General features: G+C 44.3%; 1 protein-coding gene across 5 annotated transcripts in view; it reads left to right on the top strand.

Moving 5' to 3' along the window:
- The window catches only part of LOC140898814 (sodium/glucose cotransporter 1), an 84,677-nt gene that overhangs the window by 44,381 nt on the left and 16,714 nt on the right, over positions 1-23,582 (top strand). For 4 of the 5 annotated variants that reach the window (XM_073313267.1, XM_073313268.1, XM_073313266.1 and 1 more), the window contains 7 exons: positions 10,139-10,243; positions 13,587-13,646; positions 14,016-14,120; positions 19,549-19,654; positions 19,868-19,948; positions 20,825-21,045; positions 22,211-22,346. In XM_073313267.1, the coding sequence (XP_073169368.1) occupies positions 10,139-10,243; positions 13,587-13,646; positions 14,016-14,120; positions 19,549-19,654; positions 19,868-19,948; positions 20,825-21,045; positions 22,211-22,346 (814 nt within the window). Of the gene's footprint in view, positions 1-2,324; positions 2,468-10,138; positions 10,244-13,586; positions 13,647-14,015; positions 14,121-19,548; positions 19,655-19,867; positions 19,949-20,824; positions 21,046-22,210; positions 22,347-23,582 lie in introns of those variants that run through there. The other variant, XM_073313269.1, reaches the window with a different exon arrangement.

Below are 23,582 nucleotides of genomic sequence, written 5' to 3' on the forward strand. Positions count from 1 at the left end.
TAAAAACCAGTAGGATCTTATTAAAAGGGAAAAGGCAAAATACCACATTTATTGTGAATACAGAAAGAATCATAGTAAGCAGTTATAGCTATAACATTCCATTCAATCTCATATTTATTCACACATTAATTCATACAAACACACAAACAGTTTCTGCAAGGTTGTTATAGTTACCAGCCTTAGAGTTGCTCATGCCAAGCCACTGGCCAGGTGGCCTGGACATCAGGAGGGAGCAGGGCCTCATCAGATACACATCTGATGCTCCTGGAAGTTGGTTTGAAGAATCGGACCCCAAAGTTCTCACTTTCCAGAGTCCAGTTTTATAGGAATTTCTTCCTATGTCAGTCTATGGGAATTGCTTCATCATGCTGTTGCTGAATCAATCAGCAGATGTCACATTCCTGACGGCTCCGTGCTGCCAGATGTTATCTTGTTCTTTGGTTCTCCCATTCTTGAGGCTGTTGGGTGGATTCCAGTCTGCCCTCCGGGGGGTGGGGGGTGGGGGGGCCCTCTGGTTATTTCCACTTGATGCCTTCTTCAGCCGATGGACACTGGATTCTTAGGCTGGCACCTCCCTGATTGTTCAGTTATTATCCACACCAAACATCCATCCACATACATCCTCTATCTCTATTTTAATCACAATTGTTAACAAAGTGAGATGAATACAACAAAAGGGCGGGGAGTCTCTGGGTGCTGTTTCTGTTGTTACAGAGTATTGCTTTGAGTCTCTGTGTGAGTAGTTGTTGTTACAAAGAATTGCTTTGAAAACAGACTCTGTCTTAGAATGTACTAGCACAATTAGCAGCTTGCAAGTTTCACACAAAGAGGGAGAGAAACAGTACCAAAAACCAAGAGACTTCTTAATTAGTAATACCCTGGAATTTAAACTATGGGGAATCAAACTCATTTGTGATTTTAATACAGAACTTCTTTAATATGATCCAACAACAGGATATTAGAGAGACAAGATGGGTGAAGTATCAGGGGGTAGCCATGTTAGTTTGTATCCACAAAAACAACAAGGAGTCCGGTGGCACCTTAAAGACCAACAGATTTATTTGTGCATAAGCTTTCGTGGGTAAAAACCCCCACTTCTTTAAGGTGCCACTAGACTCCTTGTTGTTAAGATGGGTGAAGTAATAACTTTTATTGATAATATCTTTTATGTTATTACCTCACCCACCTTGTGTCTCTAGATGAGGGGCTGGCAGTCAGGTGAACTGGAGTGTAATCTGGCATCTGACACTGACTTGCTTGTGTGAGTGGACAAGTCACTTTCTCCTCTGTGTCTAGTTTCTCTAACTGTAAAGGGGGATAATGCAGTTGAATTAGACAAAACCTGCCCACTTTTGGCTCCTATGTTTGGCTCAAAAATTGACTTTCATGGGAATTGAGGATGGTCGGCATTTACCAGGATGAGGCACAGAGTGTGCACTGGCTAGCTGTTCCATCCAGTCTGTGGGCCCAATTCATCCTTTAGTATTGCTCCCCTTAAGTCAGCAGTGCCAGAGATTAATTGGATTCAATAGCTCCAATAATTAATGAGAGGATTCAGTGTAACTCTCATTCTCATTGATTGCCAGAGGTCCACGGTTCATTCCCATAGGACATGGAAGCTGTGGCCTCTCCTTGGGCCTGCTCTAAAAAGGGAACAATACCAAATGAATTGTTTTTACTCTTGAGGATTCAGGCACAGATGTTCAGGAAAGACATGTATGTCCTATGACTGCAGAGGTATTAACAGGCCACTCTACCTAGAATGGTCCCTTACAATATGTGCTAACTACTTATGCTGAAAAATCTGTACCACCTTGCATTTTGCTGTGAGATTGGGAGCACCTCTCCCAGACTGGAAGAAGAGCTCTATGTAAGCTTGAAACCTTCTCTCTCATCGACAGAAGTTGGTCCAATAAAAGATTTAAAAATTTTGTTAAAGCTAATGTTAAAAAAATTATATAACACATAGGTTGGGAAAAGAGCATCTGTACATCTGGGTATAGTGCTTAGATTATCCACAACTATAAAGTTAGTTTTTAAAAGTAATATGATACATAGTGTACATAGTCTGCAATAACCCAAATTTAGGTGAACGGATTTAACAGTACAGTTTAGATATTAGAATCCAAATACTCGGGTACATCACTCATGAAAGGTTGTACAGAGATTTGGTTGTGGAAAGCAAAATATATCAATGACTGGAGATTGTCCCTCAATAATTGAGAATTAGGTTGGTTGTCCATTTAGAAAATACAATCTATGAGGAAAGTATTTGTTACTTTCCTGACTGCACTTCTCATTGGCACTCAGCTCATCCCTCCTGGTATTGCCGACGTCCTGTGATGTGTTCTATGTAGATGTCCCTCAACCACCTGATGGCGTCCAACACCATGAGTTGCTGCATCAGCTGAGCGAAGCGTTGACTGATTCTGCATTCTCTCAGCACTTGCTCATTACTGGGCGATCAGTGAGTGTGTCTGGATCTGGTAATCCTTAGCTCTCAAGGTTGCTTCAATTACTTCAGTTGTAGCTACTTGTGGCTCCTTTCAAAAGCCAACTTTCAACATCATAACTCTTGACCATGGAAACGGACTTTTCCTTCCTCCACCCCTTAGTTAGAAGGGTGAGGAGTTCAGCCAGATAATTGGCTGCAGACAGTGCCTTGTCTTACCAGTGTAGGGAAGTATGCAAACAGAAATCTTGATAATCCTGGGTATGTGGCCAATCTCTCAGTATTGACAGGGCCCTGGAAATAAACATACACAATAATAAAAATGTCAAGTCAGGGCCTCAAATACCAAGGAGCTCTGATTCACAAAGAGATGTCAAAGCCTAATCTATTCTTAAGGAATAAGTATTAAAGGAGCAGAGAAGACAAAGAACATAAATTCTCTAGGGATCAGACATTATTGTTAAACATGAAGTCTTTAGTTAATGGTAACTGGGAAATATATGGAGACTTGTTTGTGTGTTACCCTTAAAACAGAAATTAAATTAGCTCTCCCATTCAGGATCGGTGACATATTAACCTAAGGGCTGAACAGGCCAAGGCTTAGGGCAACAGTAAATGTGTAACATTCAGCAGTCAGAAAAGAGAGAGAATTGGAACATTCAGATAATTGTCACTTCAGTTTAATATGGCCATGTTTCACTGTTGCCCACTGGATAGGTTTCTCTGATCATTGTGTCCAGAGGATTATTGTATACTCAAAGTTTTGCCTGTTTGTTGAATTTAGCAGGGCTGTAAGAAGCCTAGGGGTGGCTACTGGGGATAAATATTTTGTTTCCTGTCCCTAGTTGGAGTGGACACTTTTAGTCTTGGCCCAGGGCAAGAGACAGGGTGAACAATGATGGTTGTTCAAGATAAAAAGACCAACCATAAATTCGATCAAAGTGAAGCTTTGATAGGAAAGTAAAAAATACAGTAAATCAAACACCTATAGATTTCTCCAAGCCCTTCAGTGGGATGCCTCTTCCCAAGATGGGAGGTGTTGGGTCAGGTGCCTACATATCTAAGAGTGGAGGGGCTAAGGTATCAAGCTGGCTTCCTAGCAAGTAGCAGCAGCTGTGCTGATCTCACACTCATCATGCTCCTATGAAGTCCCAGTGAGGTGCCTAAACAACTGAAGGTTTGAAGAGGTAAATAATTGCACTTCAACAAGGGGGACACAGGTGATTACGCTGTGCAGCAAAGCCTAGGATTCTTGAGAGATGCATGTCCATCTCTTTTTAGTTAAAGAATTGTGTGGCATTTAAAAATTACTTGATTAGGTGGTAATACAAAATGTAGAACGTACGGAGTCGTTAGGAGGGCAGCAGAATAGCAAACCGGCTTTCCTTTCTCAAGGAGCTGAGTCTTGACAGATCTACAATGAGATTTTACAGAGGTACTAAGCAATATGCAGGTTTTCCGAGTGGTTAAGGGTCGGGAGAGCTGTAGATTTGCACTCATGCACTTTTGTGTCCCAAAAGAATGAAGTAGACGAACCAGTTTCATTCCACAACGGTAAAGTCACCACCAAAAGAGGCCCAGCATTAGGTTAGGAGAGGAGTGGTATGTATAGCACATTGTAGGGACTAGGGAATTTTTCATTTAGGCTGCTAGGCAAAGTGTAGGATTTCCAGGGTCTTTATGAGGCCTGTGGGGCAGCAAGCACCAGGACTTCTGGGCATCAAAAAGTTAATGAAAATAATAAGGTGACTAGATTAATGAATAACATGTAAAATATAGTTACTTTCATATAGCTGCAGCCTGATGGTAATTTTCTGAATAGTGAGCCCTTGTCAAAAGATTTTAAACTCGTTAATGTTCCACATTTCCTCTCTTCCCAGTTCACTTTTTTACCATGTGTTTCCCTGTCACCAATCCTTCTCCCCTTCCCCTAATCTTTCATCTCCTCTCTTTCCACTATCCCTCACTAGCTGAACAATTGACCCCTTCCTTTGCAAGCCCTCCTGCCCTCTCCCTCTCCTAGTTCCAGTCCATCCTAACTGGTGGAGGGAACCTTACTCCGTGCAATCCCCTCAGCAGGGAAACAGGTGGAGCAAGTGTATCGTTAGGGCCTTGCAGCCTGTGCAAGCTCTGTATCTCTTAGATCAGTTCAGAGGGGAAAAGAAAAAATCACACTCATCTAACTCATCAGACCTCTGGAATAAGGGGAGGTGATTAATGGCCAGATTCCTGAAAATGGTAATGTGCTGGCCCTGTCGTGAAGGAATAACTGTATGGTAACATAGAGAAGCTTGGAAAATAGGTCAGAATCCTTTAGCTAATGAGGGGTTATATTACAGTACCCACCTACTCTGACTGATCAGATTTTAGTATCCAGCCCTGTTGGGGACAATCCAGAGTTTAAGTCTTAGTTTTTCTACCTTTGCTCATGCTGTCTACAATGTTTCTAGAACAAGGCTGGAATTGACCAAGCAGCCTAAGGGAATTCAGCTCCTTTGAAGATCTCTTCCAACACCCCTCTCCCCCACCCCGCCCCCTGTGCATACACGTGTGCTGTCTCTCACTGGAACCCAGAGGAGGCAGTTGCCTGTCCTGGAACCCTGCAGGGGGACCCTGAGGAAGCTGTCATCCCTCGCTGGAACCCTGCACGGGTTCCACTGGCTGCCAGCTCCGGTCCCAGGGCCCCAGGAGCTGAAGCAGAAAAATGTCAGGGAGGTCTCTGGAAGTCATGGATTCCGTGTCTTCCGTGACCTCTGTGACATAAATGTACCCTTAATCATAGTAGCTGCCATAAATGCTGCCAACCATCAGCTAACCTTGTCCACATAACTTTTTCTTGCTACAGATTACAAAAGTATTGGAGCAAACCATGGAAATCTATTTTCCCAGTTCTGAATTCAAAGATATCCTATATAATTACATTTGTAACTAATATATGCTGATCTTATGATCCTCCAGCAGATGGTCTTTCCTATATCAAAGAGAGAAACAGAAATACAAAGCAATAGATTTGAAATATTTGCATTGCTTTGTTCTGAAACCAGGAATAATGGCTGTTGTGTTAACTGAAATCTTTTGCTAGTTGCATTGTTTTTTGTTTGGCTTTGTATTTTTCTTTAAAAATTAACAAGGAAAATACAGAGCTGCTTGGGTAAAGCTGGAAATGTTCCTGTGAGGGTGAGTGCGCCAATGTGCCCCACATTTAGGGGCACTACAGGCATGGTAGCTGCAGCTGTCATTTTTTTGGGCTTTTCTTTGGCTGCATTTGTTACCTGAAGCTGTTGAAAGTGCAGTGTGACTGTTAAAAAGGCTATTTTGAGCTTTTAAAGCAGCAGCTAGGGTGGAAGGAACAGATTTAATGAGAATCAGAGGATAATGTGGTTAATCATTTCTGAGGACTGCATTCCTAATAACTCAAAATGAGGTTTAATAATTTATTTATAGGGGATTGAGTGAACAACAGCTGACGATGAGCTAAAAGTCAAGATGTAGAATTTTCCCCCAAATAAATCAATAAAGTTTTAATAAAAAGCATTCATATTTGCCCTGAAGCCAGCCTTCTCAGCAATGAGTTCCAGTTGCCGGTCGTGCAGCTAAAATCTCTTTGAGGGAAAAAGCCTGCCTACTTCTCTTTTAAAAGACATTAACACTGTTCTCTCTTTTAGAGACTGCTCCTTTCCCATTAAAGGCAGTGGCAACTGACTTCAGTGGAAACATGATCAGGCCTATTGGCCAAATCCTGAGAGGTACTGGGCATCCACAATTCCCATTGACTTCAGTGAGAGCTGTAGATGATCTGAGCTTCTCAGAACTTGGCATGTAATGTCATTGCTGAGCTGTTATTCTTAGATGTTTTCACAGGTCTGAAGGAAGATAAAAGCTTAATTCCCACTCTGGGGCCCTGGTGGGAAAACACAGGGGAAGTCCAGAATTAAATGTATGTGGGGACAATGAATCCCTTCTCTTTAAGAAGATAACATAAGAACGGCCTTACTGGGACAGACCAAAGGTCCATCTAGCCCAGTATCCTGTCTTCTGACAGTGGCCAGTGCCAGGTGCCCCAGAGGGAATTAACAGAACAGGTAATCATCAAGTGATCCATCCCCTGTTGCCCATTCCCAGCTTCTGGCAAACGGGCTAGGGACACCATCCCTCCCCCTCTTGGCTAATAGCCATTGATGGACCTATCCTCCATTAATTTATCTAGTTCTTTTTTGAACCCTGTTATAGTGTTGGCCGCATGAAGGAGCTTTCATCTTTATAATTAGCTTGCTCTTCCTCTTTGACTCATTCACTGATGCCACTAGTGTTTCGTTATATCACAAAGCATTACTATGGAAATGCTTATGATGTCACAAAGAGGTTAAGTTTCTTGATGGCAGGACTGATTGGAAAAGTGTAAGGAAATCCAGGATTGAACACAGACATTCCCTGTAGTTCTGAGAGAGCTGTTCCTTCACAAAAAGACTGGAAGAAAACATGAGAGCACTATGAAGAAATGAGGGGAAAATAGGAATGGGGAAAGAAGTTATGGGATTCTCTGTTCAGTTTTGTTACATGCATGGCATATCTTGCATATAAAATGTGTCTGGAAGAACTATCTAGTGATTAAAGCACAATACTGGCAGTCAGGAGCTGGAGACTGTATTCCTGGCTTTGACATATCCTAACTAATACAAGCCGCATTTTCAGTAGCTAATTTCTATACTAAAATCCCCCCTTCCTATCCATATGAGTTCAAAAAAGAAGACTGAAATTAAGTTAAGATTGAAGATCAAAGATTGAGTTAATTTTTGTTGTGATATTGGAGAGCTCACTACAGTGATTAGGGTTTTGGGGGATTTTGCCTCCCCTACCATTCAGACCCCCCCCCAGGACCCTACAACCTTTCTTTCAGTGGTAGACACTGAGTATCTCTCCTTGTTACATTTAGAACAGGAGTACTTGTGGCACCTTAGAGACTAACAAATTTATTAGAGCATAAGCTTTCGTGGGCTACAGCCCACTTCATCGGTTGCAGAGAATGGAACATATAGTAAGACGATATATACACACACATAGAGAAGGTGGAAATTGCCATACAAACTGTAAGAGGCTAATTATCAGCAGGAGGAAAAAAACTTTTGTAGTGATAATCAAGATGGCCGATTTAGACAGTTGACAAGAAGGTGTGAGGAACTTAACTTAAGGAAATAGATTCAATATGTGTAATGCCTCAGCCACTCCCAGTCTCTATTCAAACCCAAGTTAATGGTATCTAGTTTGCATATTAATTCAAGCTCAGCAGTTTCCCTTTGGAATCTGTTTTTGAAGCTTTTCTGTTGCAAAATTGCCACCCTTAAATCTTACTGAGTGGCCAGAGAGGTTCAAGTGTTCTCCTACTGGTTTTTTAATAAATTTCTAATAAATTTGTTAGCCTCTAAGGTGCCACAAGTATTCGTGCTCTTTTTGCGGATACAGACTAACACGGCTGCTACTCTGAGACCTGTTACAATTAGAGTGACCAGATAGCAAGTGTGAAAAATTGGAACGGGGGTGGGGGGTATAGAAGAGCCTATATAAGAAAAAGCCCCAAATATCAGGACTGTCCCTATAAAATCAGGACATCTGGTCACCCTAGTTACAATAGATATGTAAACTTATTCCAACTGACTATATAGTGGATGAGGAAAGTATGTTAATCACAGGAGCGCTATATCTGTGTTGTAAAGCCCTTTGGGATCCTTTAATGTGAATGGTCTATATTAGATATGAGAGGTTTCAGAGTAACAGCCGTGTTAGCCTGTATTTGCAAAAAGAAAAGGAGGACTTGTGGCACCTTAGAGACTAACCAATTTATTTGAGGATAAGCTTTTGTGAGCTACAGCTCACTTCATCGGATGCATCCTGTGGAAAGTGTAGAAGATCTTTTTATACACACAAAGCATGAAAAAATACCTCCCCCCACCCCACTCTCCTGCTGGTAATTGATTACTTTAGATAAGCTCTCTCCTTACAATGTGTATGATAATCAAGTTGGGCCATTTCCAGCACAAATCCGGTTCCCGCCCCCCCAGGATTTGTGCTGGAAATGGCCCAACTTGATTATCATACACATTGTAAGGAGAGAGCTTATCTAAAGTAATCAATTACCAGCAGGAGAGTGGGGTGGGGGGAGGTATTTTTTCATGCTTTGTGTGTATAAAAAGATCTTCTACACTTTCCACAGTATGCATCCAATGAAGTGAGCTGTAGCTCACGAAAGCTTATGCTCAAATAAATTGGTTAGTCTCTAAGGTGCCACAACTACTACTTTTCTTATTAGATTTGAGAGGTGATTATAATATTTAATTATCAAAGGGCAGTGGCAACTGGTCAGTACTCAGACCCCCTCCCTTATTCTTTCTTTCTTTCTTTTTCTTTCTTTCTTTGTCTCTCCTAGATGTTGAAGAATAAATAGGCGTGGGGAAAAACACTTCACTGACTGACTTTTTTCATTTCTAATCACTGCAGCTCATGAGTACCCTCTGCTTGTAATATCCAAGCCAGTCTTTTTTCGCCCCTTATTCAAGTGTCTGACCCCTAATACTTCAGTTCCTGACCTTGTAAATCATCGTTTGCTGTAAAAGCGGCAAAGAGTCCTGTGGCACCTTATTGACTAACAGACATATTGGAGCATAAGCTTTCATGGGTGAGTCTATAAGGTGCCACAGGACTCTTTGCCACTTTTACAGATCCAGACTAACACGGCTACCCCTCTGATGGTTTGCTGTGTTATACTGCCTCCAAAACTCTCAGTACAGGGAAATGATGTTCACAGCTTCTCTCTCCATTTTCTCCTATTGTCTCTTTGAGTTGTTTGATGAAGAATGAGACTTTTTAGGTATGATCTCCCTCCTGTGAATTGCTGTTGTCTATTTTTAATACAGCGCTAATTTCTTTCTCTTTCTTTGGCATCTCTCCAGTCAGCAGTTGCTGTATTCTACCCATTACTCTCTCTGTGGGATCAATACAGAATGTTTACAGGTCTTAGATATCAACATGCCTCATTTGCAAATCCTTGATCAGTACTTTAGATGCCCATGGGTGCAGTGCTGTACCTATGACAGCAGTGTCAGAATCTAATTCAGTTAACCTATTGCCCCCTTGATGAAAGCAAACCAAGTATGAAAAGGGTGTTTCCCACTGGAGATAGAAGCCGGCCTTAATGACTTTTGGATCTTAAGTCCAAAGAGTTATATCTGACTTTCCTGGAGGAATCAGCTACTTGTCCTTGGAGCAGGTTAGACATATCACATCAGCCTTTTGCCCTAGCTGCCAGGGCCTCTGGCCTAGACCATTGGCTGCTCATTCTGGAATACATCACCCATGTGTTAATTGGACAAGTTCTCCAAAGAGTCGTAATTCTGTATGGGTTGAGATCACGTGTGCACCTGCAGCGGAAGACGGAGTATTACCATTTACCAGTTTCCCCTCTGGCTGAGTTAATATGCAACATCCTGTTATGTCCTCCTTGCTTGTAGGGATGATGGCTGCAATGTTGGGTTTTAAGAGGAGAAAATATTGGGGGACCTTCAAAATTGTTGGGCACTCAGATCCCTAAGTGATGACACACAGGAAATCTGAAAACACTAAATAAGCATCGGTTTTTAAGAGATTTGTCCTGAGCCCAGGATCTATGATCCATGTCTGTTCTTCTGTTTCCAGATTGGTGCCTCTCTGTTTGCCAGTAACATTGGTAGTGGGCACTTTGTGGGCTTGGCAGGCACAGGAGCAGCTGCAGGAATCGCCACTGGAGGATTCGAATGGAACGTAAGTGGTACACATTTTAAATAAAATTTTAACCCCAGGGGTATCCAAAGAGATCAGGTAAGTCCACATTGTCTAAAAATCCAGCTCAGTCTAATGCTGTCAGAACCCTCAGGGCTGGCGACTGGCAGAATCACCCACCACAAGAACACTTTATGTCAATTCCCATTCCCCCAGCCTCTCTCACCACTCCCACCTGCAGTCTAGCCAGTGGGGAAAGAAAATCCCATTGCTATATTAAGAAATCATGATCTCCTCTGCATCATTTTTCTGGGAGCGTGGTGTGTAGGAGTTGGGGGGAGTTGTCATCATTTTTGCTTTCATCCCAGCAGTGAGGAATTCAATGTTGTCTTCACTCCTTTCCTGATCCGAAGAGCCCTTTTCTCCTTCTGTCTTCTCATTCCCCTCCCGCTAAGATACAGCTGCGAAGGAGTTCAGAGGCTACCTTGTAATCCACCATCAGTGCTGTTCTGTTCTCAGCCTGCTGGGGGCAGAGCCTGTCTATAACTAAACACCTCACTTGATTAAAATGACTACAACTACTGTCTGGAATTGGCAGAAGGGCCGTAAGGGTTTGGAAAAGGGTAAGATAATGTGCCTCCTTTCCTCAGTCAGTCTACCTGTAACCCTCCATGGATTCAATATGTGCACCAGGAGGAGATGCAGGAGTTGCGGAATACCCCCTTTATGCTGTATTTCCCCTCTCAGATCAGCAGGTCATAGCTTGCAGTTTGCGTCACATGTTATTGCTGCCCTGAACAGCACTAGCTTCTCCTCCATCAGTACTCCCTGGAGAGGAACTGGGGGCACAGCTCCTTGCAGAGCATTTTGCTGTTTACCTGGTGCTCTGGATGACCTGTCGTGAGGAGGGAACATGGATGAGCACAGTCCTTGAGATCTAGCCCTGTGTTTTCCCTTGGATCCTTACACTGGAAGAATTATTGGCCATGCCTCCGACTGTTGCACTCCACTGCAAGCCCCTCCTTAAGTTTTCTTAAAAATGGAATTGTGTTAGGTATAAAATAGGGCCCCATATTGTTTTGAACTTCTTTATGCATGGGGAAGGGAGTAGAAGTTCACTTGAGAGAGATGCACACATTGGAATCAGTTTAGCTGTCACCTTTTAATATTTTATGTTGCCACTGCTTTAACAAATCCAGGCTCCAAACCAAGGCTACTGGATCTTCATGACATCTGAAGGGATAGAATCCAGATCCTCTTTCATAAGCACAGGACTTGAGCTCAAGGGGGAACTCTCCCCTAACTGATAGTAGCAGGCAGCCTAAGACACATTGTTGAATTGTCTTGATTCTGTCTGGTAGAGGACAGTGATGCATGTGTATATGAGTACATGCATGCACACACAAGCCAACCAGTTAGTTCATTGCAATACTTACAACACAATGGAACTGATAAACATGCTAATATACACAGGAAAAATGCTGCTCTTGGATCCACACTGATTCTCTTACCAAAAGAGATACTAGACTTGATTCTGCTCTCATTTATACTGGCTTTGTGTCAGTGTAATTCCATTGACTGCAGTGCAGTTACTCTTGATTTACACCAGTGTAAAAGAGAGCAGAATCGGGTCCAATATCTCTAGCATATCCTGTGCTTGATATATGAGTAGAACTTCAGAGATGCAATAAAGAACTAGTGTGTGGATGAGAGATCTAGCACGCAGCTCTGAGAGCAGCATTTTGACCTGTATTTATCTGTTTGAATGTGCACAGCTCTGCATAAAACAAGTTGCTAATATTGTCAGAAAAATTATGATGTATGATCGACAACAAAATATCTGATACACAGAATATACAGTATATAGTACAGCCGCGCTACCATACTTGACAGTATATAGTTCCATACAGGAGAATACAGTACATCTTTTATAATGCGCAAGGCCACTTCATAAGCAGGCCTCAGCTAGAGTGCTGTGTCCAGTTCTGGGCTCCACATTCTAAGAAAGAGGTGGACAAACTGGAGAGAGTCCAGACGAAAGCAACTGATAAGTCTCCAGATATGTTAAGGGCCATAATAAAGAGGACCATGATCAATTTTTCTCCATGTCCGCTGAAGGTAAGACTAGAAGTAATGGGCTTAATTTGCAGCAAGGGAGATTTAGGTTCAATATTAGAAAAATCTTTCTAACTATAAGGATAGGCTTCCAAAGGAGGCTATGGAATCCCGGTCACTTTACGAAAAGGTTTGACAAACACCTGTCAGGGATGGTCTAGGTATATTTAGTCCTGCCTTAGTGGAGGGGGCTGGCTGGGCTGGGCTTGAGGTCCCTTCCATCCCGACATTTCTATGATCCTATAACTGAACCCCACTGTAGAAGGTCGTCAGTTACACCTGCATTTTATCTAAAGAAGTGGGTTAGTCTGGTTGTTGACAAGAATATGGAAATAAGCTCCACTCTCCAACACCTGGGGCTAGCAAAGCTAATCACAGATGAGACGTGATCATAACTCGCTTGGATTTGGGGATGGAATGTTTCCTGTACTGGTGGCTGCCTGGAGACTGGATCGAGGGACTAAGTAAAGGGGGCCGGGGCAGCGCTAGACTTTCTCAGTTTCCTGGTGGTAGCAATAATCATCTGTCACCATACAAAGGCTTCTGTGGGCTGCTCCTATTCTAATCACCACGTTGTCCAGACCTGCTCGGGGCAAGGCTAGGTGAAGCCCAGCTGCGCAGCCAGGGGGAGGGAACAGGGGGAGCGAGCCAAAAAAAAGGCTCCACCCACTGCGGCGCTTTTACTCAGCCGGCGGCGCCCCGGCGGCCGGGCCTCCCTCGCTCCGGGCATCTCCGGCGGCCCTGCCCCACTCCCCCCCCAGCTACGCTACTGGTGAAACTGCGATTCAAATGCCCGCATCTAGCGTACACTCATGCACTGGCGGCTGCTGCTGCTAGTGGAGCTGCCATGGGATACGGCGACAGGGGGACGTTTTAGGAGCAGCATTAGACACACTGCAAATGTAATTCCCCATGGACGGACATGGGGCCAATGCCAAAGCAATCTGCTTTTTGATATTCCAGTAACTCTGCTGCAGTGGGGGACTCTTCCTCGGGTGTGTCTGTCGGACACCTGGGGTGAAATCCTAGTTCCATTCAACTGAACGGCAAAACGCCCATTGACTTCAATCAGGCCAAGATTTCACCCCTGGAGTTTTAGGGTAAACTGTAAAATGCTAGACAGGTAGAAAGAATGAGGCTGAGGTGCCTTCACTAGCCACCATTTTACTCACTGCAGTGTTTATAGTTGGCATTCAGCCTGATATGTGGCCTTGGAAAGTGCTGGTGACAGGACCAGAGGCTAATTCAGCTGTTCTTTCCTTGGTTACAGGCCCTGATAATTGTGGTGGTTCTTGGCTGGTTGTTTGTTCCCATCTACGTCAAGGCTGGGGTATGTATAGGCACTGGCTTACATCTTTTATGGTTCTCTGTTTTAATCTTTCTGTTTCATTTTGCTGTGTGTGGGTCTAGCACCATCACAAAACCATTCTCAATGGGAAGAAAGAGACCTGGATGTGTCAGGCATTCTACATAAGTTATGTCTGTATATATTTAAACAACAAGGTCTCTTTGTCTTTGAGATCCCAACATGAGCAGCATTTGACTCTGCCTTTCTGTGCTTCCCGGAGGCCCCTGCTCCTTGGCCGCCTTCATTTCTAGTGCACTTATCAGTGTGGTACCTGGGCGGCAGAGCTTGCTGATGAACTATGTTAGTTGTCTGTTGCTCGTAGTATGAATTCTTCTCCCTCTCCTTCTGCAGGTGGTGACGATGCCAGAATATCTCAAGAAGCGGTTTGGTGGCCAACGGATTCAGATATATCTGTCCGTCCTTTCTCTGCTCCTCTATATTTTCACCAAGATCTCGGTGAGTTAAGCTTTTCCATTTCCTCTATTCTTAGTGAAGTTCCTATCTGTATGATTATTTTACACTTGTATGAAAACTCTCTACCTGTCTGGTTCACTTGTCTGTCATTTGGTGCCTGGACTTAATTTAGGTAGATAAAAAACTGTTTCCATGTTGTCACTCTTCCTTCTAGCAGTGCTGTCCATCCAAACCAGCTCTACAGCTCTGTTTGTCTGCGCATGTTGGATTATACCAGGGGACTCTTTCTCTAGATGGTGGTTATGATTTAGCTTTCTTTTTCCAGGATTTTGTTTCCACATGTGCTTCCCTCTGGAACAGGTCAGGCTGGCTGGAGCCTTGTACTACATACAGTATGCTCCACCTCAGGCATCACTGATAGAAATTGAAGAGAAGGTTTCAAGCCATTAGTATTAGTTCCCAGTTCTCTGCCTTTGTCCTCCAATGGTAACTATTGCTGCTTCTTACCCAGGAACATTCACTCACCCATTTAGGCATTTAATTTTAGAGCTTCCTATGTATCATCTGGGCCCAAGGTCTCCTATTCTGACTCCTGAGCTAGATTCTCCTGCCGCAGGGTATGAGTAACTCCGTTTGGCTCCCGTAGGAGAAAAGAGGTCTTGGGTTTTTGGCCCCGCTTTCACACTCATCCTTCCATCAGCTGAACATGCAGCTTGTTAGTATTAATGAAGCAAAAGTGAGAAACGAGAGAGGAAGGCAGATGAGGAGAAGAGACAGAGAGATGGGGTTAGAAAATACAGGAGTGAGAAAAGCAAGGGCAGGAAGGGAAGGCAGGGAAGAGTCTTTCTGTGGATCAGCTTGAGCTATGAAGTGTGGCTAATGAGGGCACTGCAGTAGTGAAGAGAGCTGTGATTTTCCTCCCCTTTTGAAACCATTAAATCTCCATCCAAGTCCATAGGTCAGGCAGACCTGGCTCTGTTGTTTTCCTGCAGTTGCCATGGAAGTTTACTCTTTGCCCTCTGCATAAGAACTGAGTGATAATAGTATAATTTAACCTAAAAGACCTGGCCTTTTGCTCCCATTCTCATGCTCTTATGATAACTGATTCTTATCAGGGTTACAAATTAAACAGGCTGGGACTATCAAGAACCCGCAAATTGGATTTTGCTTTCCGTTTATTTCAGTGAGGTGCTGTCAGCATAACTGTTTTTATATGCAGCTGTAATTGGAAATGCTGCATTCATTTCACAGGGGATGGTATCACTCCTTCAACTCTAGTGGATGTGGAGTGAATCCATACAGATAAATGGCTCATCATTCTAATCCAAAACCTATATCTCTATTTCTGTGTTATGTATGATCACTTGCTACCTATATGCCAGATTCACAAAAATAATTCCCTTTTTATGGGTAAATTTCCTCCCTGTGTCCAACTTACGTATCGGTACTCTGCATTGGGGATTTCCATCAACTCCAGCAGAGGGACCCTCCTCCCAAGCAAATGGAGTGGCTCCACTCACTCGCAGTTATCATTATAGTCCTGAAAATGAAGTAGCCCCTAATATTCTTGCACCCTCAGTTTTCAGTGCGGAGCAGGGCAATAGCTGGTGGGTCTGCACAGCAACAGATCAATTAGTCCCAGTCTGGCTCTACCATACAATCATCCCACCTTGCCCACAAACAGAGCTGCACAAGTACTCACAGGGAGCCACTATGGAACTGGTTTCTGGCACTTCGGTGTATTAGCTCCTGCATAAATTCCCCAAATCACGCCCTTCCTCCTGATACAGCAGAAGCACTCTTCCTCTGTCTGTCTGACTCCTGGGTAATTGTATGGCCTCTGTTACTGTAGGATCTGAGTGCCTCACAATCTTTCACTGTATTGAATGCACCTAATGCTTCTGCTGCATTGTAGTCCTCTGCAGCAGTAGAAAAGGGGGCAGGATTTGTGTTAAAGAACGAACTGAAGGTTTGATTTACATGTTGTGTTTCATTGAATATATGCACAGTATTGTGTTTATTAGGACTCAGTTCCCATTCTTATTTGTTATGAAGCACTGTTAGTGTACAGTAGTGTGCAAGACACCAACGCCCACTTGCTGATGAACTAAAGATGTGGCAGATACAATAGAGCACAAAAGAAAACAAACAAAGCTGTGATGCTTCATGGAATAGGTGGGTCTTTAGCATCTGCTTGGTGGAAGGGGAGGGCGAACGATTCAAATTAATAATGTGTGAAGCATATGGTGTAACATGCAGTCTAGATTGGGTGAAGGAGACAGGTGAGAGAGAGGTAGAATGAAGGAGTTGGAGGAAATGAGAGGAGGAAGAGAACTTTGAAGGTGCAGGCTAGCATCTTGATCACTAAAGAACCAAATCCTGTAGTACTGTAAATGGCATCTTATTCAGTTATGCCTACGCCTCTGAGCTGTGTAACTGGGCAAAGCATGAACATTGAGATGCACCAGTGCAGTCATGTAAAAGTTGAAAGGAAGGTGTAAGTGGGGAGCAGGGGAAAGAAAAGCTTTGTGCCCTTCAGAGAAAAGGGGCATGTCTAGGCCAAAAGGATAAGATCATGTTCAGTGGTGTAAGAGGGGAAAGGCATTAAATTAACTTGCTGTAAGTTAGGGGATTGTTGATGGCTGGTATAGCTCAGGTGGAACAAAGTCATGGACCCAGCTAACCCAGAAGAATGGCCCACATGCCCCAGAATAAGAGGGGCAGCCCAGTCCAAATGCCACTCCAATTATAGCTTGTCCAGTGGTGACCACTGTGGAAATTCAGATGTATTTGGTGCACAGCAAGGGGCCGGAAGGTATGCCTGCTGCCATGGCAAGGAGCTATCTGGCCACTGGCAGTGCACCGTGCTGCGTGGCCAAGTGCCCATCAGTCCAGCATGTCACCAGGAAAAGGATCGATACAGAAGGCCAGTGGACACCAGCTCTTGTACATAAGAGATTTTGTTTATGTAGATTCATCTGTTGTGCTATCTAGGCATCATTGCAGGTGGCATATGCGGGATGGGAAGCAAGCTGCACATGGCTCTGTGGGAATCTTTCACTCCAGGTGCCAGAGGCAGACCCAGTGCTGCCCAGCAGCGTGAATCAAAACATTCCAAGAGATTTGAGAGATCTGCATGCTGCTTCCCTGGCTGCTGCCTTAGCAGACACTCCCTGCCTTGCAGTTCCTAGGGCTTTTGTCATCCTGCTTTGAAAGGACAGCTTTTCTTATGCTTGCTAGCAAGTCACACCTAACAATTTGACTCACAGTGTTGATGCAATTTATATTTGCATCTCAGAGGGATCTTGCATTCATGGTGCCTGTCTTACATGCTGCTTCCTCACTTACGCCACGTTGGGCAAAATCTCAAACACCATATGTAACATGCCATATTGTATGTATGTTCCATGGTCGCTCTACTGTGTGAGCTGTTGCCATGGTAGCTTTCAGGGTTAGAGTTGCTAACCACTAGCACTTCTACCATTGCTGTCACCAGTAGTAGAAAAGGTGGGCAATTTTAGGAAGATCATGTAGTGTAGCAAGGCATTGGTGACCAGTAACTGACTAAGTTAAGTCTAAGTATCCGGTGAAACAAGTAACTGGATGCTCCCCCATAGTCTGAAGGAATTAAAAACCTGAGTCTATGAATGCATTGCAAGTGTTCCTTGGAATTCTTTAGCTGTAATGGTAGTTGTAAAAGGACAATCATGTCATATGTTGCTTTGCCTATTGGTTCCTGAATTACGTGTGTGTAGCCCTGGAGTGATTTGTTTGTTTGTTTTTTGCATGGAGAAGATAGGATAAGGTTTTAATGGTATCCATAAAAGAGAGTTAATGGAGTAACAAGAAAATATCAGTCGTAAATTAATGTAACTGGGAGGTAGAAGAGGTGAACTCGGAAGGTGATTAAGCAAATCCAAGAAGTTTATGTATTGCTCAGGATGTTATATGATTAACTAGGTTTTCTTGTGGGATCATTTTATGACCATTAATATTTGTAGCCATGCAAACTAAGCTAATGCTAAACATAAATGAACCTCAAGCTTTGGGCCATAAGCTGATCCTCTGTGAGGGTCAGGAAAGAATCCTCTGCCCTAGAGGGGCATGGTCTCACAGTTAGCCTGTGGAATTATGCTCTACAAAATCCTGCATCTTAACCCCAGCCTCCATGGCAGCAGATGGCAAAGGCAGGGGCAGAATTTGTTGGTGGGACTGTGCATGTGAGCATGCAGTGGCTGGTGGTGGAAGCAGGGCTGGAGGATCTGCAGCTGCACAGGTCTCCTCCTTGCCCTGAAGGCAGAAGGGGTGAAGGGGCGGGGTGTTGAGGTGGTGACAGTCTCAAGGTGGAGTTTTCTCAGTGGCCGGGGGAGAGGTTTTCTTCCTCCAGCATCTGCCCAGCTACTCAGGCTGAGTGCTGTGGAATGGATTTGCCTCTTTATATTTTTGCTTTAGTTTTCTTGTCTATAAAATGCGGAGGATGATACTCAGTTTCCTGGTTGACTGGGGAGTCATGAGAATATGTTACTTACTGATTGTAAAGGGCTTGAAAGGTAAAATGTGCTAAATAGTGTTATGTACAGCATGGCACAATTAGCCAGATGCATGACTTCTATATTACCTCTCTCCTTGTGGCAGAATACCTGACTAGATGCGCTCCCTATGTTCCTTGAATAAATGTTTGCCCTAAAGCCTAGTAGAGCTGAGGACTAAATATCCCTCTTAAGCCTTGTCTGCCCTGGGATTTTAGGGTGAGGTTTTCAAAAGCACCTAAGTGATTTATTTCAGAGTAACAGCCGTGTTAGTCTGTATTCGCAAAAAGAAAAGGAGGACTTGTGGCACCTTAGAGACTAACCAATTTATTTGAGCATGAGCTTTCGTGAGCTACAGCTCACTTAGGAGCACAAATTCAGTGAGATGACTTTTAATGGCATATGCTCCTAAGGCATGTAGGCACTTTGGAAAATCCCCCCTTAGCACTGGTGCAGCATGTTGCACTGTTGCACATGCCAACCCCAAATAGAGAGACGATTTACACTGGTGAGGCATGATTTGGATTGGAATTGGTTACTCTGATTTCAAATTACATCTACTTTAGGAGTTTGCATTGATGCAGCTGTGTTGGTAACTAAAATTCCAGGACTTACTCATGAACTTTGCTGAACTGTTTCCCCATACATAAGTTCACAGGCCTGGAGAGGTGGGTAGCCAGATTTGGCTAGGAGGGAATCACTGACACATTTCTGGAAACTATTGTAAGAAGTGCAGAGACTAAGAAGTGATCTTCAAAAAGCAGCTGGCAGTTAAAATAAAGCAGGTCTGGGTGACCAAGGAGACAGGATCTGTCTTTATTTTGCATGTGCTTTTATTTTTGTGTGCAGAGCTTTGGGGTGGGGAGGATATCAATAGATACTAATAGAAATGTTATTTTTATCTTAAGCATTCCCTAAACTGTCATCTTTCCTTTTATTAGGCAGATATATTCTCTGGAGCTATATTTATCCAAATAGCCATGGGGTTGAATCTTTATTTGGCCATAATCATACTGCTGGGTATTACTGGTCTTTACACGATCACAGGTGAGTTTGTGGAACGGATTGATAAATTAAAAACAAGTTAAAAGGGGATCCAGAAAGATGAAAATGGAAGTGGGGAGTAAATGGGAAGAAATGAGAGCATGAAAGGGGAGAGGTGTGTGTGTGAGAGAGAGAGAGAGAGAGGGCCAAGAAGAGGCCAATTCCCATGAAGGCATTAGCAGAGAGGCTCATGTAATGGCGTTTCTTTGCCTTTAGGTGGCCTTGCTGCTGTGATTTACACAGACACCTTACAGACCATCATCATGCTGGTGGGATCCTTTATTCTCACAGGATTTGGTATGTAAATCTGATGAACGAGAGCTGGAATGATCAGCTACAGCCCCCAGTGTCCTGTGGAAATGGATCCAGCATTGTGGAGTCCTGACAGGTTAATAGCTAAGGAACTCCCATTGCTTCATGTATTTGCCAGGGAAGGGGAAGAGCCACATTGCTAAGCCCTCCTGTCATCCTGACCAAGTTCTATAGTTGCCATAGGGATGTGATTCCAAGGCAAGAAGGGACCATTGTGATCATCTCTTTTGACCTCCTGTATAACAGCCTATAGAACTCCCCAAAATAGGGGCTGTGTTACTGTGAATGGGAGGCCAGGTGTCCATGAGATCATGTAGGTACTAAAATGCAGTCCATCCTGTGAAATGGAGCCCTAGTATTTAGGGTTCAGGCTACATAATTAATCAAGAGGAAGTAGTAAAGCCCTGTGAGGCTGTAATTTCCTCCTCCTTGCCTTGTGGCTTCTCATTGGACTTGCTCTTTGTAAGCTTTTCACTGAAAGAAGCTGACCCCCTGCTTCACAATAAACAATATTTCAGATTGACTTAATCAGGTGGACTCTGCCTCTGGTCCTCACCTGGGTCAGGGAGCCTGGAGATATTATACCTGGCAAAGTGGAAGCTTGGATCTGGGGCATAAAAAGGACAGTGGAGTCTAAAGGAATCTTTTAGAGCTCCATAGCGACCTGAGAAGGAAAGCCAGTGTGGCTTCTTGCTAATGAGTTTTCACAGCACATACTTTGATGTTTCTGACAATGTTGATCTCTATTGGGGCAGGTTTATCACATTGATAGCATGGAGTTTTCTCCTTGGATTCTTCAGCTCCGTCGGGAATTTCAAGCGTCCAGTACCATGATCAGTGTCGTTACATTCTGTTTTTCAGCATTTTCCAAAGTAGGAGGATATGAGGCCTTTATGGAGAAATATATGAATGCAATTCCAAACAACATCTCATATGGAAACATTACCATTGACCCAAAATGCTACACCCCTCGGGCAGATTCTTTCCACATCTTCCGAGACCCGATCACTGGAGATCTGCCATGGCCGGGCCTTGTCTTTGGCTTGAGCATCCTCGCTTTGTGGTACTGGTGCACAGATCAGGTAGCGTAAAGGCAACAACTGGGAAATTCAGAGCAGTCTAAAATTTGCAGTGTAGGTGGATTGATCTCTTGCCCCAACCCTGTGCCATAAAAATGGCTATTATCTCCTAAGAGGAAATTGTGTTTTTTTTTTCTCTATAGCTTTTTGATTCTCAGCCTCTCATATGTTAAGTGAATAGGATGTGTATGTTCCTTTACTATTTTTTTTTTCATGCCATTCTGGACATATGTTGTGTGTGTGATGTTTTTTTTCCCTTTCTTACGACACGCTGGATGAACATTTACGGTCCAATTTTTAAAAAATGGGCATCTTAATAGGACAGCTACATGCATATGTCCTTCATCAATCTGGGTATAGACTTGGCTTCCCATCCAGCCATATTAGGCATATCTACTCTGTCTATGTGGGCTGCTCGGGGGCAAGTGCAATACTTGAGAAGTGCCAGAAAGGTAGTACTAAAGTGCCTCAAGACACCATTCCAGCTCCCCCCAAAAGTGCCACACCATTCGGGAGTGATCTGGCAGGACTGGGAGCACTGGTGCTGCTTTAATCTCTTGCATAAAGAATGCTGGACAGTTGCTCTGTGTATGTGTCTGTCCCCTCATCAGGTGCTATGGTGCAGGACTGTCCATGTGTTTTCCTTTCCTTTCCTTCTGTCTAGGTCAGTGGTCCATCTAGTCTCCAAAAATGACCAAATTGGGATGTTTCAGAGGAAGGAGACTGCACTACTGTAATTGTGCAGTATTATAAACCATGTGTGAGTTGGGGGGAATTCTTTAAGCCCCCAGCTGGTGATCAACCTATTCTCTGGAGCACAAGGATTGAGAGCCTTTATCATCTGTAACCTAGCTAGTTTAATAGAGTCTGCTGTTCTTATTCATATAAATGTCTAGTCCCTTTTGACTCTTAATAAGCTATTTGGTTCAACAATATCCTGTGACGGAGATTCACAGGTTAAACATACATTAGACAGTAGAGTATTTACTTTTAGACATTTAAATGTGTTCTCAGGCCTTCAAATGCCCTTGTATTTTTCTAATTATGAGCAAGAGCAAAGAGTTCTCACTGGAATACAGCTGAAACAGAGTCATTTTGCCTTGGTATGCCTGGCATAGTGTGTCGGTGACAAAGCTGGAGTCATTCACATCTACTGTCTCATTGACAGGTTATTGTTCAACGATGCCTCTCAGCCAAGAACATGTCCCATGTGAAGGCCGGCTGTGTCATGTGTGGGTACCTGAAGCTGCTGCCCATGTTTTTGATGGTGATGCCTGGGATGATCAGTCGGATTTTGTACACAGGTAGGACCTAGAACTGTAGCCCCCTCATTCTCTTCTCACTCCTCTTCCAGCCCCATTCAGTTTTCTCTTTCCTGTTCCCCCCCCACCCCCCAGCTCCTTCAGTCCCTCTCCTGACTCAGACCATGAAAACATACACAGACCAGCATTTCCCACAAAGTAAGAAGACACTGCTCTTTCTCCTTCCCATGCTCAGGGCTCCCAGTGATGCTATCACTGTCCCTTGTGGGGACAGGAATCGAAGGGCAGGTCTTCACTACCTGCTGGATGGGTGGGAAGTGATTGATCTATCAGGGATCAATTTATCATGTCTCGTCTAGACACGATAAATTGATCCCCGAACGTACTCCCCATCGACTCTGGAACTCCAGCTCCCGAGAGGCGGAAGCGGAGTTGACGGGGGAGCAGCAGCGGCCAATTCGCCGCTGTCCTCACGGCCAGGTAAGTCGACCTAAGATACGCCGACTTCAGCTACGCTATTCGCATAGCTGAAGTTGCATATCTTAGGTCAACCCCCGACCCAGTGCAGACCAGGGCCTAGAGTGTGTCCCCTCTTTGTTGGAATTTGTTACTGACTGAGCGGGGGGGAAACACTCCTGTCTGTGACTGACATTTTGTGGGGCAGAGGGAGTTGTGCCTGGATCCCACAGAGGAGTGTTTTCAGCTCATGGAAATGCCTGTGATTTGCAGGCTGCCTAAGCTCAGTGTGACTGCAGTGCCAGTTGTTCTTTCCCTTCACGCTGACCTCTGTGTACAACCAGGGGTGGCAGGTTTGTAGAAATTTTGGTGGTGCCTCGAACCTGCCCCCCCACCCCCAAACTGCACCCTCCTCCCCCGCCTAAGGCTCTGGGAGAGAGTTTGGGTGCTGGGTGCAGGCTCCGGGTAGGGGCACAGGAGGGTGTGAGGGGTGCAGGCTCTGGGATGGAGTTTAGGTGCAGGCTCTGGACTGGGACAAGGGGTGGGGGTACAGGAGGGGGTGAGGGGTGCAGGCTCTGGGATGGAGTTTGGGTGCAGGCTCTGGGAGGCTGTGCAGAGGGCTGGGGTGCAGGCTCTGGGAGTTTGGGGGCAGGAGAGGGTGTGTGGGAAGGGGGTGGAATGCAGGCTCTGGGCTGGGAGTAAAGGAGGGGGTAATGGGTGCAGGCTCTGGGAGGGAGTTTGGGGGTGGAAAGGGGTGCAGGCTCTGGGAGGGAGTTTAGGGATGAGGGGGTGTGGAGGGAGGGGGTGCTGGGGTGAGGGCTG

The sequence above is a fragment of the Lepidochelys kempii genome, chromosome 15, assembly GCF_965140265.1.
Source record: "Lepidochelys kempii isolate rLepKem1 chromosome 15, rLepKem1.hap2, whole genome shotgun sequence".
Taxonomy (NCBI): Eukaryota; Metazoa; Chordata; order Testudines; family Cheloniidae; genus Lepidochelys; species Lepidochelys kempii.